This window comes from Euleptes europaea, chromosome 11 (genome assembly GCF_029931775.1).
Source record: "Euleptes europaea isolate rEulEur1 chromosome 11, rEulEur1.hap1, whole genome shotgun sequence".
Lineage (NCBI taxonomy): Eukaryota > Metazoa > Chordata > Lepidosauria > Squamata > Sphaerodactylidae > Euleptes > Euleptes europaea.
The window spans coordinates 8627956-8645169 of record NC_079322.1 but is presented as its reverse complement, the minus strand read 5'-3'; the positions used below and the strand labels follow the sequence as shown (position 1 = coordinate 8645169).

At 46.6% G+C, this 17214-nt stretch overlaps 1 protein-coding gene across 1 annotated transcript in view; it reads left to right on the top strand.

Annotated features, from left to right (window-relative positions):
* Window positions 1-360: 360 nt before the first annotated feature.
* Window positions 361-17214, top strand: part of TPPP (tubulin polymerization promoting protein) — a 38165-nt gene continuing 21311 nt past the window's right edge. Inside the window, exon 1 of the mRNA XM_056857734.1 lies at window positions 361-671. Coding sequence (XP_056713712.1) covers window positions 361-671 — 311 coding nt within the window. The remainder of the gene's footprint in view (window positions 672-17214) is intronic.

Genomic DNA, 17214 nt, shown 5'->3' with positions numbered 1-17214 from the left:
TGTAAAAACAACAAAGCGTCCCTGCAGGGTGGGCTTGTCTGGAACATTTTCCGTCTGATAGGTTATCTTCCCCCCCCCCCCGGCCTTGAGTTATTTTTACACTGAGGATTAAAAAATAGTATCCTTCATGGTGTCCTCTATGTGCGGATCCAAACATGATCAACTCATACTGTTGAAAAATTTAAGTGACAAACACCCATGCGGGAAATGAGCAGGTTTCATTTCTAAGCACAGCTTACAGAGGAAAGTATTGTGTAGTGGAAGGCCAAGAAGCAATTATATTCATAAATACAGCTTGATTCTCCCTCTCACCCGAGAGTATAACTATTTCTCTCTCTCTTTCTCTCTTTTTTTAGCATAATGGCTGACAATACCAATAAGCCAACCAAACCCACGAACAAAACCCCTCCAAAGTCTCCAGCAGTTCCCGCCAGAGAGAAACTGGCCAAAAGGTTATCCTGTGGGTCAAACAGCTCCCTTGAGGGGGCCGCTGCTCATGAGCTCAGTGCGCTTGAGGAGGCTTTCAAGAAATTCGCCATCCACGGAGACACAAGAGCCACAGGGAAAGAGATGCACGGGAAGAACTGGTCCAAGCTGTGTAAGGACTGCCACGTGATTGACAGCAAGAATGTGACTCTCACGGATGTGGACATCGTCTTCAGCAAGATCAAGTAATTTCCTTGCCTGCCTCCCCCCCCCCACCCACATATTTACATTGCTGTGCATCTCTTATAACCAGCTGGATAGGTGTGCTGTGTCTGCTCGGGTGGCATTTCCCCCCATGATTTTCTCCTGGAAATGGTCTTCAGGTTCTTTGCAAGCTGAATTGACATGTTTGAATTCAGTTATTTCAGGTTCAAGAGGAATACATATTAATTGGAACACATCTTCCTCCTCAACAAATGGCTCTTAAGCAGAGAGGAAAAAAATAATAAAAAGGCAGATAAGTAGAGTAGTAAATGAAAAGTGGGCCTGGGTATTGCAGATTCGGAATGAAAGAGTTTCCAGAGCAGAAATTGGTGAAGGCTTTGTACTCATTGGTTCTTGTAGGTTATCCGGGCTGTGTAACCGTGGTCTTGGAATTTTCTTTCCTGACGTTTCGCCAGCAGCTGTGGCAGGCATCTTCAGAGTAGTAACACTGAAGGACAGTGTCTCTCAGTGTCAAGTGTGTAGGAAGAGTCAGAGAGGGGTTGGGTTTGAGCTGAGTACTGTCCTGCAGACGTAATGTGCTAATCATTGTCCTGTAAGTATCAAGATAATGTATTAATGAAGATGCCTGCCACAGCTGCTGGCGAAACGTCAGGAAAGAAAATTCCAAGACCACGGTTACACAGCCCGGATAATCTACAAGAACCAATGAACTCTGACCGTGAAAGCCTTCGACAATGCTTTGTACTCAGTTTCTCATCAAATTAACGCCATTGACAAGTGACGCATTCTAGTGTGAAACATTGTGTTACCCTCAGTTGCAGAAAAACTCCACAAATGGGGTTTTTTTTTGCGGGGGGGGTTTTTCCTCCTGTGAGGAGATAATAGTGTGTGCTTGATGTTTGTGTGTGGAAAAATTGAGTTGTCTAAAGACAGCCGTGAACCACTAGCTCTAAATGTCTTGCGACCTGATTTTTGCATAATAGTACTTTCAACCTGGACATCTCTCAAAAAGAGAGAGAACAGTAGAGATCTGCCCTGTCCCTTGATGCTGGCTGGAGAGAGGGGCTAATTGGAACAACTTACTGGTTCTGGATGCCTGCTGTGACAGACAGAGAGGGCTGCCAGACCCTGTGGGGGTCCTGTGCCCACAGCCGCTCGGAGCAGCAGCAGCGGGAGAATTGTTTTTAAGTGCAGCCTCATGTACCTACCGGAAGTTGTTACTGAAAGTGACAAAGGGTAGCTGTAGGAATTGCTGAAAATAATAAAACCAACCAGCAATTCTCAGATTTACCCTGTCACCTCCAGGGTAGCTGTAGGTATCACTGGAAACTCTACCCGTTGTCACTTCTGGTATGTACATGAGACTTGATTTAAAAAAAACCCTCCTGCAACACTACACCCCCCAATTCTCCCACCGGTTGCTAGACACTGCTTGGTAGTGTCAGCTTATGCAGCAGAGGGAAAGGTAGACTCCTGTGGTGGAAGAAGGGACTGTACATGATGAAGACTGAATGTGGGGAAGTCATTTTCCATCATGCTCAGTTTACCCCCTCGGGGTAAATGTAATGCTCTTGAATAGGAGGGTGAGCTGGACCCGAACACTCCTTCCTGATCTGCCAGTTTTAACACAAGTTCTTATGGACGCACAAAGATGCCTTATGCTTTTAGAGTTTTGGTCCATCCAGCTCAGCACTGCCTACTCGGAGTAGAAGCAGCTCTCCAGGGTCTTGTCTTTCCTGCTTTTTGAGATCCCAATTTAACTGGAGATGCTGGGGATTGAACCTGGGAACTTCTGCGTGCAAAGCAGGTGTTCCTTTGCTGAACTATGGCCCTTCCCCATGGAAGAGCATCTACAGCTTGAAGCAGTAAGCTAAACGAATCTGCCTACTGGACATACACTTCACATATCAGATGAAGTAGGCTATGACTCATGAAAACGTGCTCCGGAATAAACTTTTTTTTGTTCTCTAAAGTGCCACCAGATGCCTCCCGTATTTTGCTGCTGTAGACTGACATGGCCGCCTGCCTGGAATTATGTGCATTAACTCAGGATTTTGTCACCTCATTCTGTTGCATGTGTGGGCCAGGATGTGTGGAACAGGTGAAATTAGTTGGGAAGTAGCTGTAGAGGTATTGAAGCGTCTTTTTCTCCCCGCTGGGCATATCAGCTACTGGTGTGCGTCAAACTTAATAAGTAATGCCAGAACATATTAATAAAATTGTTCAATACAGCATCGAAGCACGAATGCCACTATCTTTCTAGCCAGTATCCCTTCCTTGCTGTGTCTAGCAACTTTGCAAGTACGTATATGTATCTGTTGAAAAATCAAGGTTGGGCGTTCTGGCTGTTTCATCTGAGGACTAAGAGTCAAACGGTGGAATTCACGTGTCCGACATGGGGATGCTGCTGGCCTTTTAAAGTCTAAAATGGGTGATTTTAAAAATGCGGCATTTTGGTGGTAGCCTCTGTGTCGGACATGTGGACACCATCATGTCTAATTGGGCCTGAGGTTTTAGCAGCTGAATAGCTCAGACTAGTCTGATCTCATCAGAACTTGGAATCTAAGCTGGGTTGGCAAGGTTAATACTTGGTTGGGAGACCACCAAGGAAGTCCAGGGTTGCTCTGCGCAGACAGGCAATGGCAAACCACCTCTGAAGGTTTCTTGCCTTGACAGCCCCATAGGCACCTTGTTGGGGACCCCTGATCTACACTGTAGTAACTACCCTTTTGTACTTAATTTAAAATGGGGTTTCATCTAGGAAAGGAGAACACAACAGCCCATTCCTGAAAAATGGGCCCAAAACGCTTAGGAGGCTGACTACGGCTGGCGCAGGGGCCCACACTGCCGGTGTCCGGAAGGCGCACTCCGCCGTGAGTGGCCCCAGCGCCGGTGTGCAGGGCTGGGCACCGCTCCCCGACCGCTGCTGCCTTCTGCCGGCCTCTGGCCACTGGCACAGGCCGTAGCGGCGAGCCGGGAGGTGTTCTGGCGCCCAGGGAGGCGTTCCCAGGGCGTAACGGCGCTGGCCGCTGGGCGGAGCCGACGTTAGTCGGCCTCCCGAGCACTTTCGGCTCGGGAGCACCCCATTTTATTTTTGCATGGGGTTGCACGGGTTTTTGGCGCTGGGCAGTGCCGAAACCTCTTTAGAAGGCAACTCCGCTAGTTTGCCTCCTAAGCCCAGCGCAGGCATTCCTTTCAGGAATGCGCTGTAAGAGTATTGGCCAAAGAGGTGCAGGTGATGGGGTTTGGTGTATTGGAGAAATATTGCAGATTTGGGTGGGAATAGCATAAACATTTAGACAGATATGGTTTCTTTTTCTATAGCCCAACATGAGGAGTTTCCCTCGTTTGATTTCCGAGTGGGTCTATTTCAAGCAACGTACAGCTGGCAGGGCACAGTTTGTTTATTGAGAATGTTTTTAGCCCATTTTTCTCTGGAACCCGACTCAAGGCCTTAGCTTCTCTCTGTGTGAAAAAAAATAAATTGGTGTGAGATTTTGCAAGATACTTATAGTGTAGCATAGATCCTGGGTTGGGGCCAGCACAGAGCTGCCTTTTGGCTGGGTAGAAAATCCCCTAGCTAAAAATATGATCTTGGGAATCTATTTACTGATGGTAAATAGGAACATAAAGGCCCTCTGGGCTGTTGTCCAGCTTAATGGACAAGTGGTTTACAGGACATCCACTAGCCAATTTTCAGATGTCTTTTATTGTTTCTGCTTATTCCGCCTCACCCACCGGCTTCTTTTTTTGAAAAGGGGGGAAACAAGAAGCTCTTTGTATTACAGTGCTGTACTGAATTTTCTCAAATATGACAGATATTCATTACCTGCCCACATCCTGGGATCTGGGCACTGAAAGTCCCACCTGCTCCCATCCAGTCCTGTCCGGACACCGTATTCTTGATCTAAAACTCTTTCTTGTGTACCCCCGTTTTCTGAAATGAGGCAGGTGGCCGCAAACGACAGGGTCTTTTTTGTAGCTGCCCCCAGCTGTGGAATGCCCTGTTCCTTGTGTGTCTGGCATTGTCACTGGTTGTCTTTGATAACTGGAACAAGACCTTTTAACAAAATGACAATCTATTGTCGAAGGCTTTCACGGTCAGAGTTCATTGGTTCTTGTAGGTTATCCGGGCTGTGTGACCGTGGTCTTGGTATTTTCTTTCCTGACGTTTCGCCAGCAGCTGTGGCAGGCATCTTCAGAGTAGTAACACTGAAGGACAGTGTCTCTCAGTGTCAAGGGTGTAGGAAGAGTAATATATAGTCAGAAAGGGGTTGGGTTTGAGCTGAGTATTGTCCTGCAAAAGTAATGTGCTAATCATTGTCCTGTAAGTATCAAGATAATGTGCTAATGAGGGTATGGTATGTTAATATGGAACCATTGTATCCTGAAGTGATCTGTTAATGTGTGTAATCCAAAGCTAATCTGCATGGCTATTGTTGAATGTTGTCTTTGTTAGTCTGGAGGTTTTTTAGAACAGGAAGCCAAGCCTTATTCATTCTTAAACTCTCCAATCTATTTCTTTGCTTGTGCTTTTGCTTGGCTGATGTTTGCTGGTTAAGTTTTATGCCGGCCAAGTTTCACCTAATATGCTAGCATTCTAGGAAAAGGGATCTTTGGAAAGTGTCGAAATAAGGGGCTTTAGAAATAAGCAAACTGAGGTTGTGTGACTGACTGTTATCTTCCTCCCTGGGATATAACACATGTAAGTGCTGTAAATAATATCCTAAAACACTGAATTGTGTCGGTGGTTCTTGACAGGCCAGGTTTAAAAGGCAAGGAGGCTGGCTGGGAAGGGGGAAAGACGGTGAGCAGCGGGGTGACTGAGTGACAGAATGAGCAGAGGGGGAGCCGGGAGTGAAATGTTCTGGCTGGATGAGACGATGTGACGGAGGGCAAAAGCCACACGATCCTCTCATCCAGCCAGGACACATTATGGAGGGGGGTGTCGCACATAAGGCCTGCGGGGCCAGATCCAGCCCCTTGAGGGCTCTTGCTCAGCCCGCCAGCCAGCTGAGGCAGCCGCCCACCCCTTGCGCCCCATCCAGGCTGGCAAGGCATGGCTCGGCCTGACCAAGTGACAGTTATGACCTATCTGGCCCTCATAACAAATGAGTTTGACACCCTTGCCTTACGATATTGGCAACTTTGCCATGAGGCCCAACCCTGGCTCCAAATTTCCCATTTAGAAGCCACACAGGGGGCCGATTCTGGTCCGGGCTGCGTCGTGGGGAAAGGTGGGGCACCTGCCTTCCCTGATTCTGTTTTCCTGACCTGAAACAGCATTGGGGATGTTATCTTTCCCCTGGTGCCATTTTGGGGTTGGGGGAAAGGCACAGGGAGAGCCGAGAGCCCCTCCTGCCACCAAGGAGAGGTACCAGCTAGAACCAAAATGGAGTTGCCATGGGGAGCGTGGCGCCAGCGTTGGGCTTCCAGTCCCTGTGGCAGTCTCATCAACTCCCTAATGTGTAGCTTGGCCCTGAGAGGGGGCCTGTGGTTGAGAGAATGGGGTAAGAGCGTTGGGAAAAGATCATCATCCTAGGAGGGGCTAGGCTAGACAGGTAGGGATTTGAGAAGAAGAAGAGGAGGAGTTGGTTTTTATATGCCGACTCTCTACCACTTAAGGGAGAATCAAACCGGCTTACAATCACCTTCCCCTCCCACAACAGACAACCTGTGAGGTGGGAGGGGCTGAGAGAGCTGTGACTGGCCCAAGGTCACCCAGCTGGCTTCGTGTGGAGGAGTGGGGAAACCAACCCAGTTCACCAGATTAGCGTCCGCCGCTCATGTGGAGGAGTGGGGAATCGAACCCGGTTCTCCAAATCATTGTGGAAACCACAGAAAGACATGGCCCTAAAGTTACTAAATTTATCTCATTACTTGACTGAAAAAAACCCCAAATATTGCTGTTAATGCTGGCACGTTGCTAGGGCCGCAGGCAGACCTGAATGACATCATGCCTTGGATATCAAGTGAGCATTTATTTAGATAGACATCTCCATAGAAACGTTTGTTTGTATGTTTCCCCCCCTTGATGTTACCAAGTGTTACATTTTAAGTATGGTGGATTGCAGTCAAAGACTATTGCTAACATTAAGAGCTACTATAAATACATCTGTGCCTCTCCACAACCAAAATTAAAATAATCAGAAGAAAGAGTTTATCAAAAGAATACTTCTTTTTTAAAAGTTCTGAGAGAGAGAGAGAGAGAGAGAGAGAGAGAGAGAGAGAGAGAGAGAGAGAGAGAGAGAGAGCACTGTCAATACTTTGTGATTTAACTTCTGTGAAGTTTGACCTGTTTTGTAGCCAGTTCAAATTGCCAAGCCGTTGTTCCTTCCTACTGCAAGTATCCTGCAGGTCTCTTGGGAAAAACTCCTACCTGAAGTGAACAGTAACTACAGTGAATTGCTGGAACACAAAAAGCCAGTGTGGCCACTGCATTTGACAGCTATGCTGACAAAACTTTGGCAAGGAAGACTCTGTGTGTGTGTGTGTGTGTGTGTGTGTGTGTGTATGTTCCCCCTCTGCTCCCCCTCTCTCATGCACCTGGAATATTATAGTTTGTCACTTCAAATGCTTGCAAGAAGCGAGCCGATCTTGACCACCGTTCATTTGAAACATCTCCTTTCTGAGATGAGACTGAAGTTTGTTGTTCTGGTTGACCGCTTGGTATGATGTCTAGAGTTTTTGGAAATGCCATTCTGGTAATAGGACAAACCTTTCTTGTAGCACACGGTGCCCTCTGTCTGATTCCCATGGAAAGGTGTGTTGGTCAATTAATCATGCAGCTTTAAAATGAATTAATGAATGAATTCTCAGTGAATGTTATCACCATGACTTCAGTAGAAGTGTATTTCTGAGAGCCTGAGAATTAAATATTTCTTGAAAGCTAAGATCAGAAAGAAAAGGATTGAAAACAGCTAATATTGCAATGGCGTTTTATAAAGTTATACATTACATAAATATACGTTTGGAATACCTTGTATGTTCTACCTGCTCCAGAAAGGATATCAGAGAACTAGAAATGATATAGAAAAGAATAACAGATTCAAGGGATTAAAGTAGTTTCCTTACAAGGAAAAGCAAAAGCATGTGGGGCTGTTCGGTATAGGTAAAAAATTAGTATCAGGGAGGCTGGGAATACCTGGAGACTTTGGGGGTGGAGCCTGGGAAGGGTGGGGTTTGGGGAAGGGAGGGACCTCCGCAGGGATGTGATGCCATGGAGTCCACCCTCCAAAGCAGCCAGTTTGTCTAGGGGAACCAATCTCTGGAGATCAGTTGTAATCCCAAAAGATCTCCAGCCACCATCTGGAGGTTGGCAACCCTAGGGACCTTGTGGAGGTTTAACAAATTAGGAATGGTGTTGAGAAACTGGATTAGAAAGAACTCCCCCCTTTTCCTATAATGCAACTATTCAAGGTCACCCAGTGTATCCTATGGGAGTGTCGGCTATTTCTAGTTAACACTCACATAATATGAATGGCTGCTTTAAAGCCCCAGTTTTGAGCTGTGCAGCAAACAGAGAGGAGAATGAACAGCATCTCTCTGGAGACAGTTTGTCTCATGTGCCAAATGCTAAGCGGATGGCCTTTTTCAGGATCTGTATTCTTTACTGTTTTGTGTCTGGGATATTTGGGTATGTCGACCTGAGACTGGGAATGTCTGTTACTCAGCTGTTCATGTCATCCAAAGCTGTTTCATGTGCACATAAATCAGGCTGGAATGAGCTGTAAGGCTGAGCGCAGAAGGCAGGCAGCTGGTTAATCTGTGGTTGGTCCTTCCAGTGCAGGCAGGGAAAGCAAGGCCGCTGAGAGATGTCATGGGCCCAAACAATCAGCGGCCCAAGGGAAAGACTCCCCACTGGAGGACAGGGGGACATTTTAGGACTAACTATGCAGGAGGTGTGCAATCAGGATCTCTTGTGGCTTGTTTTATTTTGTAAGGCAAAATCAGATGTGCCATGGGGGATACAATTCTGATTACATAAGAACATAAGAAAAGCCATGCTGGATCAGACCAAGGCCCATCAAGTCCAGCAGTCTGTTCACACAGTGGCCAACCAGGTGCCTCTAGAAAGCCCACAAACAAGACAACTGCAGCAGCAGCATCCTACTGGTGTTCCACAGCACCTAATATAATAGGTATGCTCCTCTGGTACTGGAGAGAATAGGTATGCATCATGACTAGTATTCATTTTGACTAGTAGTCATGGATAACCCTCTCCTCCATGAACATGTCCACTCCCCTCCTAAAGCCTTCCAGGTTGGCAGCCATCACCACATCCTGGGTCAGGGAGTTCCACAATTTAACTATGCGTTGTGTGAAGAAATACTTAATTTTACCTTTGAATCTCTCACCCTCCAGCTTCAGCAGATGATTGGGGCCACTGGGCAGAGGGTGAAGCGGTCTTTTCCCCATGCTGTTTTTCAGACTCCCTCCCCACGTAGACTCCTAGGGCCTTAGCCCATCTGGGTGCCTGGTCCTGGGGCTCAAGCCCCCCCACCAACCGGATCCCTCCAGTCAAGAGGTGTGAACACATCAAAGAGCTAGCGTGTTTTCCCTTTAGGTTGTAAATGACCCTCTCTGTCGGGGAAGTGCATCTTTCCCATACTCTGTCTGTGACAGGGATGCCAAGCCACTCTTCCAGCTCCATAACTGTCACAGCATATCTTGCCCATCTGCTTCTCATCCACAACAATAATTTATTAATTTTATCTTGTAAGGGGCAAGCAGTCTGTGCATGCTTTGGCTCAAGCACTGATTGGCAGGAAGCTGAAGTGCGGGATAGAGATAAGGGAGGCTAGTGTTGCTGAAGGATCCCATTTTAATGTTATCTGAAATAATTCTTCTTAACATTTTTGCAAGGACTTCAGTGAAGTGGGCAATAATATCTAGGAATTGTGTTTTTGGACTGATGAATGGGTGGAAAAATCCCTAATACCCGCTGTCAAGAAGAAACGCTTGTGTCCTTTTTGGCTTTTTTCCTCTTGAGCTATTTATATCGTCCAGTTTTTCCACATTTGCTGATTGTGTGTGATGTTAATCTCCAAATGTAGCACAGACATATAGCTTTGTGGATTAGGGCTTGTGAAGATATAAAAAAACCCAACCCATGTATGTATGTATGTATGTATGTATGTGTGTGTGTGTATGAATATATATATATATATATATATATATAATTGTAAATAGAAAAGTATATGTATTAGAATGAACTTAAGGTCTTTATATGTATTGGAAAGCTGAACAATCATGTAAATTTAGGGTTTGTAAAGCTGGCCAATTAGAGAAGGAGGAGTGAAAATAGAGATGTCTTATTGGTCCCTTCGCTTGGTTAGAGAAGAACCAATCAGACAGCAGGGAGAACACAGCAATCCTATTGGCCCCTTTAGCAAACTTTGATAGGAGACAATAAAAAGTTAGATTTTCCAGTCCTCCTTCATTAGTCAGCCAGGGAGGCAGAGGAAGGACTTCAGACAACAGGGACACAGCTGAAATCTAGATACCTGCAGCAGAGAGTTCCCTCAGGAAGTAGAAGGTGCCTGAGAGCTGTAGGGCCCCCCACAGCCTAACAACGGCCCGTCTCAAGGCAGTCCACGAAGGGAGCTGCTGCACTGAAGTGCAGGGAAGAGGAGATTCCCCTCCCCACGAAAATGCTGGCAGAAAAGGCCTCAGAAGACTAAGTTGAAGTAATATAGAATAAGAACAAAGACAGTTCTCCTGTACCCAGTTCTGCTTTTTTATATTGTTGTTACAAAGTTGGTGTTAAATATTAAAGGATACAGTTCTTTACCAGTAATTTCTGGAGATTTCCAGTTCCCTCTTGGAGGTAGGCACCCCTGTCCACCCTTGATGCTGGGTGGACCATTCCTCACTAGCCGGGATCCTGCAATGTCATGTCCATCTCGCTTTTATGCCCCCCTTCCTTCGAAGCGCCATACATGATGGACCCCCTCCTCCATTTCCCCTCACAACATTCTTGTGTGAGGTAGGTCAGGGTGTGTAAGATGCCTTTGCGGACCGATGCCTGACCTGTGCCAGCAAAGAGTCTGTAACCAGCAAGAGCAAGTTTTCTTGTGGCAGAGATGATCACCTTTGGCCTGTTGCCCTAAGATGGCTTCCTTGGCTGGAGGTCCTTGCAGTTCCCTCCCTCCCTCCCAGAGCTAGGTGGGAGGCCTGTCCCTAAGGCCCTGGAGAGCCACTGCCGGTCAGTAGACCGCCGGCCGGAGTCAGTAGAAAGCAACCTCCTGAGTTCAGATGGTGGCAGGTTGGCCAGATCCCTGACGGAGGTCCTCTCTGCGGCCTTCAAGACCGACTGCTCTGGGCCGCAGCGGCTGTTACCAGCCAAGCCCTCTTTGTTTTTGCCTCTGTTTGGGCTGATCGGGGCACAGAGTTAACTGGGGACAGGGTGAGGACATTTTCTTTCTCTTTGAGAACTACAACCGCGTTTCCTGCAAAACACTCCCCAAAACACTGCAACTGAAGGAGAGTTGCCATGGTAACCATTGCTGGGGGTGAATTATAGTATCTGTTTACACTGTTTTAGGTTGCTAAACAGGAGGTTAAGGTAGGAAACGAAGCATGGTTGAACTGTTCTTCAGTGGGGAAGGCCTAACACAACTGGCAGAAATGGAGTTGAGTCAGGACACCTGAAGTAAATTTACGGCCCTGTTTCCATCACAGGACTCTCCTGGGGCGGGGGAACACATTGAGGATTTGAAATAACTCCTGTTGCCTGAGAAACTGTGCCAGCATCTATACGCTTTTATTACACTGTAGCAAATGTTTGCAACTGGAGTGTCTTGTCCACACAGGAAAATCCAGTTGTGAATTATTGCTATAGTGCCACGAAGATGTGGATGCCGTCTGTGCCCTTATATGCTAAGCTAAGCTATACTGGTGACGTTTGAGACTTTGTCCATATTGGAAGTCTCTCTTTTTGGAAGTTCCAGAATTGTCATGTGATTCACGATAGTTTGCTCCAGAAGAACTTCGTAAAGAGGATTTGAATATTGTGTCACGCTGTCTGTTTCCCTGAAGGGAAAGCAAAGTCTTAGTAAGACTTTTACAGGCTTGTGTTCCTTGAAAGAGTACGTGAACATGTATTCCTCAACGTTTAATGAAGTCAGGTACCCTGTGGTGTTTCATGCCTTCCCTCTGCAGTGTTTTGTAAATTGCAGTGTGGTGTTGGGGTAACGTCTTAGCCCAGCTAGCACCAAAAGGGATGGTGAAATGGATAAATTTGTATTTTCTTATATTTCCCCCCTGGTGTCTTCCCTGATGTTCTGTACTACCAAAGGGAAATACTAAGCGAAGTATACTTTTTCTTCTTTGCAGCTGGTGTCATGTTCATTGAAAACTCCGGTGTTTTTTATTTCAACCTACTTTGGGGTCTACTCAGATTAGGGAAGTATATTTTTTCTTCAGTCGAGATTAAACAACATCTATGCATCACCCGGGTGTTCTTGAAGCTGCTTCTGCCCACCACAACTCTCATAGCAACCACTGTCAACAAGCTTGAGCCGTTTTTGCTCTCCTGTAAGAAGAAATAAATAAATTACAGGAAGAAGTTAGATGTGTTTGTATGTGGGACGGTTGGAAGAATTCTCATCAAAGCAGTTCCTGTCATCTTCTTCCAGGTGTCATTCATTCCTCCCATTTGCAATTTTCTTTACCAAGAATTTTAATAATTATAGCTATTCTCCTCATTACACAGAATGAAGGAATAAGTTGAGATAGCAAAACCCTGCACTTTACCATTTTAGGTAAAGTGTGTGTGTGTTTGTGCGTGTGTGTATTTTTTAAACCCTCTCTTGAGTTTGAAATAAACCCCTTAATGTAAATTAGTGCATCAGGGAGAAATTTTATTGTAATCTTTTCCCTGGGGAGGAGTCATGGCTGAGTAGAAGAGCATCAGTTTTGCATACTGAAGGTCCCAAGTTCAGTCCCGGACATCTCAGGCTGCAAGGCTCCGATGAAAGACCTCAGACCTCAGAAAGCGCCTGCCGGTCAGCAGAGACAAGGCAGGGTGACCCCATGTGTGTTCGTTGAAGCCTCCTGTAAGAGAATGGTTTTGGGTTCATTCTGGCAGTTCTTGGTTTAAATAAATCTGAGTAGTGTAATTCCACTGTCCTGAAGCACATCGCTGTCCCGCGGAAAGCTCTTGCTTCATGGCTCCGTATTCAGTGAAGAATATGGCTGAGGCTTCTCTTGTAGCAGCTGTCTGTCTGAAGATTGTGTAAGCACTTGTCCTCTTTTCATGGAATCATAGAGTTGGAAGGGGCTGTGAAGAAATTGGCTTCTTCTCCCTTGAGGTTTACAGGGAACCTTTTAACCATTTTTTTCTTGGGAAGGAGGGAGGTGGGAGGCATGGCAAATGCTTCCTGGCCCCACCTGAGCCACCTTCTTAGAAATGCAGATGGAGGTATCAGGAGATAAAGAAGTGGATCAACCCCCCCCCCCTTGGAGGTTTTAAAATGCTAGAAGGGGCTCCAGGAAGAAAGTTTCTGGAGGCTCCAGGGAAAACTTCTTTGACCCAGGTTGACCTGGTCCGTGGGTGGAGAAAGGAAAGGATTAAAACTGCTGAGAGCCAGGAGGGCTCTTTTGGCTGGGACACTCAGGGAAGACTTCCAGGTAATGGAAGCTAGGTAGAGATTTACAATATCCTAAGCTTAAGAACCTGTCCTATATTCCAACACCTGATAGGGCATGTATAGAGAGAGGGACAGAGGAATTGCGTTTCAGTTCTTTTGAATCCCTTGCTCAGTCCGTTGCTGTGCTAAAAGTATGCTTGGAATCGTTTTACCTTTAATAAATACTTTTTAATTTTGAATGCTGACCATAGTTCTCTGTACCACATAGACCTCCACCAGCTTGGAACACGCTATTGTAAAACAGGGGGGCCCCAGGAAGGAGGAAGGCTGGCAGTTGGCAAGCAGCTATTTCTCCATTGGCAACCCCAGGCAGTATCTCGTCCCCGTGGTGCCCATGAATGGGGTGAGTGGGAGACACCGAGGCAAGGCCTCAGGATTTGAAAGGGACACTGGGGAGGGGACCCTGTCCCCTGCCCCAGTGGGCGTCCTACAATGGTCAGGTGGTAGCAGCGGTTACCTGAAAAGGGAAAGAGATGCAACCCCCTCCAGGAGAGGTTGAGAATCCCTGGGAGAGGGCAGGAGTGGAATAGGGCCTGTGAGTCTGAGATGGCCCGTTCCACCACAGGGGCCATATGGGCCATCTAGTCCAACCCCCTGCTCAATGCAGGATCAGCCCAGAGCATCCCTGACAAGTGTTTGTCCAGCCTCTGCTTAAAGACTGTCAGTGAGGGGGAGCGCTCACCACTTCCCAGGGTAGCTGATTTCACTGCTGAACAATTCTTGCTGTAAATATTTTCCTCCTAATATCCAGCCATTACCTTTCTGCCCGCAATTTAAATCCATTATTGTAAGACCTATCCTCTGCTGCCAACAGGAAGAGCTCCCTGCCATCCTTTGAGTGACAGCCCTTCAAATACTTAAAGAGAGCAATCATGTCCCCACTAACCTTCTCTTCTCCAGACTGAACATTCCCAACTCCCTCATCCTTTCTTCGTAGGGCTTGGTCTCCAGGCCCCTGATCCTTCTCGTCGCTCTCCTTTGCACCCTCTTGAGTCTGTCCACATCCTTTTTGAAGTGAGGCCTTCAGAACTGCACTCAATACTCCAGGTGTGACCTGACCATTGCTGTGTACAGCAGGACTATGGCATCATGCGATATATTTTTTTACTGCTGCTGACCTCCTTTGGGCTGGACTGGCTATTTAACTTATAGGGCAATTTCCTTAGAGGGCCCCTGGTGGCCAGGAGAAAGCAGAGCCTAGGCCCAGTAACTCTGTGAGAGCCTCAGGGCCACTTGGCCTGGACCCTTCATCAGCCGTGGTGGTTGATGTCATCTGACCCACGGTCTCCTGCACAACTTCCAGTTTGGGGGAGAATGCCGTGGGGGAGCTCATCCCCACTGAGCTGAGTGGCCCTGCTGGCTTGTAGCACAGCAAGGGATGCTCAGCTTGACTTCCTCCAGGGATGTTCCCCCTTCCAAATCCGCCGTTGGTTTTAAGAACATAAGAACACAAGAAAAGCCCTGCTACATCAGACCAAGGCCCATCCAGTCCAGCAGTCGGCTCACACAGTGGCCAATGGGCTATGCATTGCAGTGAGTTGTGGTACCATCCAGATATTCATATTGTTTCATTCTTCTCTGCAGCTGCAAGGATTATAGATTTACCAGATTTTAGTGATCAGTAAGGGAATTGTTTTTGCAGTTAATGATGGCCTTTCTTATTCTTCAATAGTTAAGATACAAAGAATTGCAAAATTATGTCTCCCTGAAGCCAAAAATTAATAATAGTAAATGTATGCCTTGCACTCATAAGCAATTGGACAGTAACACATTGTGCTCTTGGTAATCTTGTTCAATTGCCGATTTGTTCTGTGCTTAACAATGGTGGGAAACTATTTTGTTTAAAGAAATGCTAACTTTGTATATACTTCCCAGTAAACACAAGGGGCCACAGGGCAACATGAGTCAGTGATGGGAATTCCAAAAGACTCCTCTCCTTGGTCCTGAGACACTGTTTGAGGACAGGAAGTTGGGACTCTGGCTCCTTTGCTGGGGGAAACCACCACCAGGATCCCTGCAACTGCATCATAAAACATGGGTGTGTACAGAAATTTGAGCTGACCAGGTGTCGCATATCAAATTCTTGGGTGCGTTTGGAGACTGGGATGTTAAAGATGGAGGCTAGGATTGGTCTTTCCTTCATTTATCTCTGGCTGAAAGTGCTTGGGGGCAACTAAAGGCCTTCTACCATTACTCTTTAGTGATGATTTCAAATCCAGATGGTGGCAACAGACTGAAAGGAGAGTCAAAAGCCTGGGATTTTCCACCCACTTCCTATTAGAGATCAATGGTGACCAAGCAAAGCAATTAATTAGGCAGAGGGTTTTTGACATTGAACACCAAAACAAGCTTGCGAGCTCTCCGGTGCTTTTGGCCCCAATCAGCAACAGATATGTGTTAGCACCAGCAGAATACCTATCATTCCTGGAAACAAACAAATAAACAAAGAAGGACTTTTTCATTAGCTGGAAGTTCTGCCCTACCTTCAGTGATTCTAGAAGGTAGATTCAAGAGATTACCAAGATCTGAATGGGGGTGTCCCTGTAAATCAGGTGAAATCGAGTCTATTGTGCACGTTTTCTCCTACCAAAAGAGCTTGATTGGCCCCTTCTTGGGTCTGCAATCCCAGTCCAGGAGTAAATCCAGGAAATTAATCAAGAACTTTGGGGAAGGGGCTGTGCCTCAGTAGTAGAGTATCTGCTTGGCATCTGAAGGGTCCCCGGTTCAATCCCCGACACCTTCATTTTAAAGGTGATGTAAAAGACCTCAATCTGAGACCAGGAGAGCTGCTGCCAATCCCGGTTGGCAATACTCATCTTGATGGACCAAGGGGTCTGATTTAGTATAAGACTAAGAGGATGTGTTCAGCCTCACGGGGAGCTGTACTGGGCCTGGTTGGGCCACATTGGTCTTGATGGATCATGAGTTTTGCCCACATAATTATAGCTTGAACTTATCTTGTATGGAATATGGCTATGGTAATGCCACCCATTGTCACTGCTGGAATTCTTTAGGATTGGAGTTGTGGCATTATTTGCTTAATTTTTGCCCTGGAAGTGACTTGAGAGAGTTGTCAAAAAGGTGGGTTTTTCCCTTTGTGCAGAGCAGGAAATATTGCATGGGAGTAGAAAATGCTGTCTTGGGAAAGGTGACCAAGAAAACATGCTTCCTTGAATGATAGTTGGTTTATTTCTTCATCTGAAATATTCTTCTCCCTGCCTTTTTTCCTGAACATCTCAAGGAAGATAACATTCATATAAAAGCAGATTGATAAACAAAACAGAGATAAAACATTAAACACCAATCTAAAACACTTAATGCGGGATATTCCCCTTTGCGCAGGGTCAGGATACCCCAGAATCTTCCAATAATAATCCCGTTTTGCAGCCTCACTAGAAAGCTGGGAGGGTAGGAAGCCCCTCCCCCCCACACACACACCAAGACCTCTTCTAGGAGGCTGTTGCTGGACATACCTTGGATAAGGGGGGTACTGACAATAGACCTTGCTGGGAAGAATGAAGCTGCCACAGGGGGACATGCAGAGAGAGATGGTACTTTGAGTATGTTGGCCCCAGGCCATGGAGGGCTTTAAAGGTGGGCACCAATGCTGCAGACTAATCAGCAGCCAGTGAAGTGGCCGTAAAATAGGAGTGTCATGGTTCCATAGGCTAGCCCCAGATAACAAGCAGGCTGCTGCAGTTTGCACCAGCTCCAGTTTCAGGGTTCTGAAGGTTGTAATGGGACGACGGTACATTTTTGTGGGTGTCTGCAGCTGCTGCTGGGGCATAAGAAAAAGAAGAAGAGTTGGTTTTTATATGCCCAATTTCTTTCCCACTTAAGGGAGACTCAAACTGGCTTAAAATCACCTTCCCTTCCCCTCCCCACAACAGACACCCTGTGAGGTAGGTGG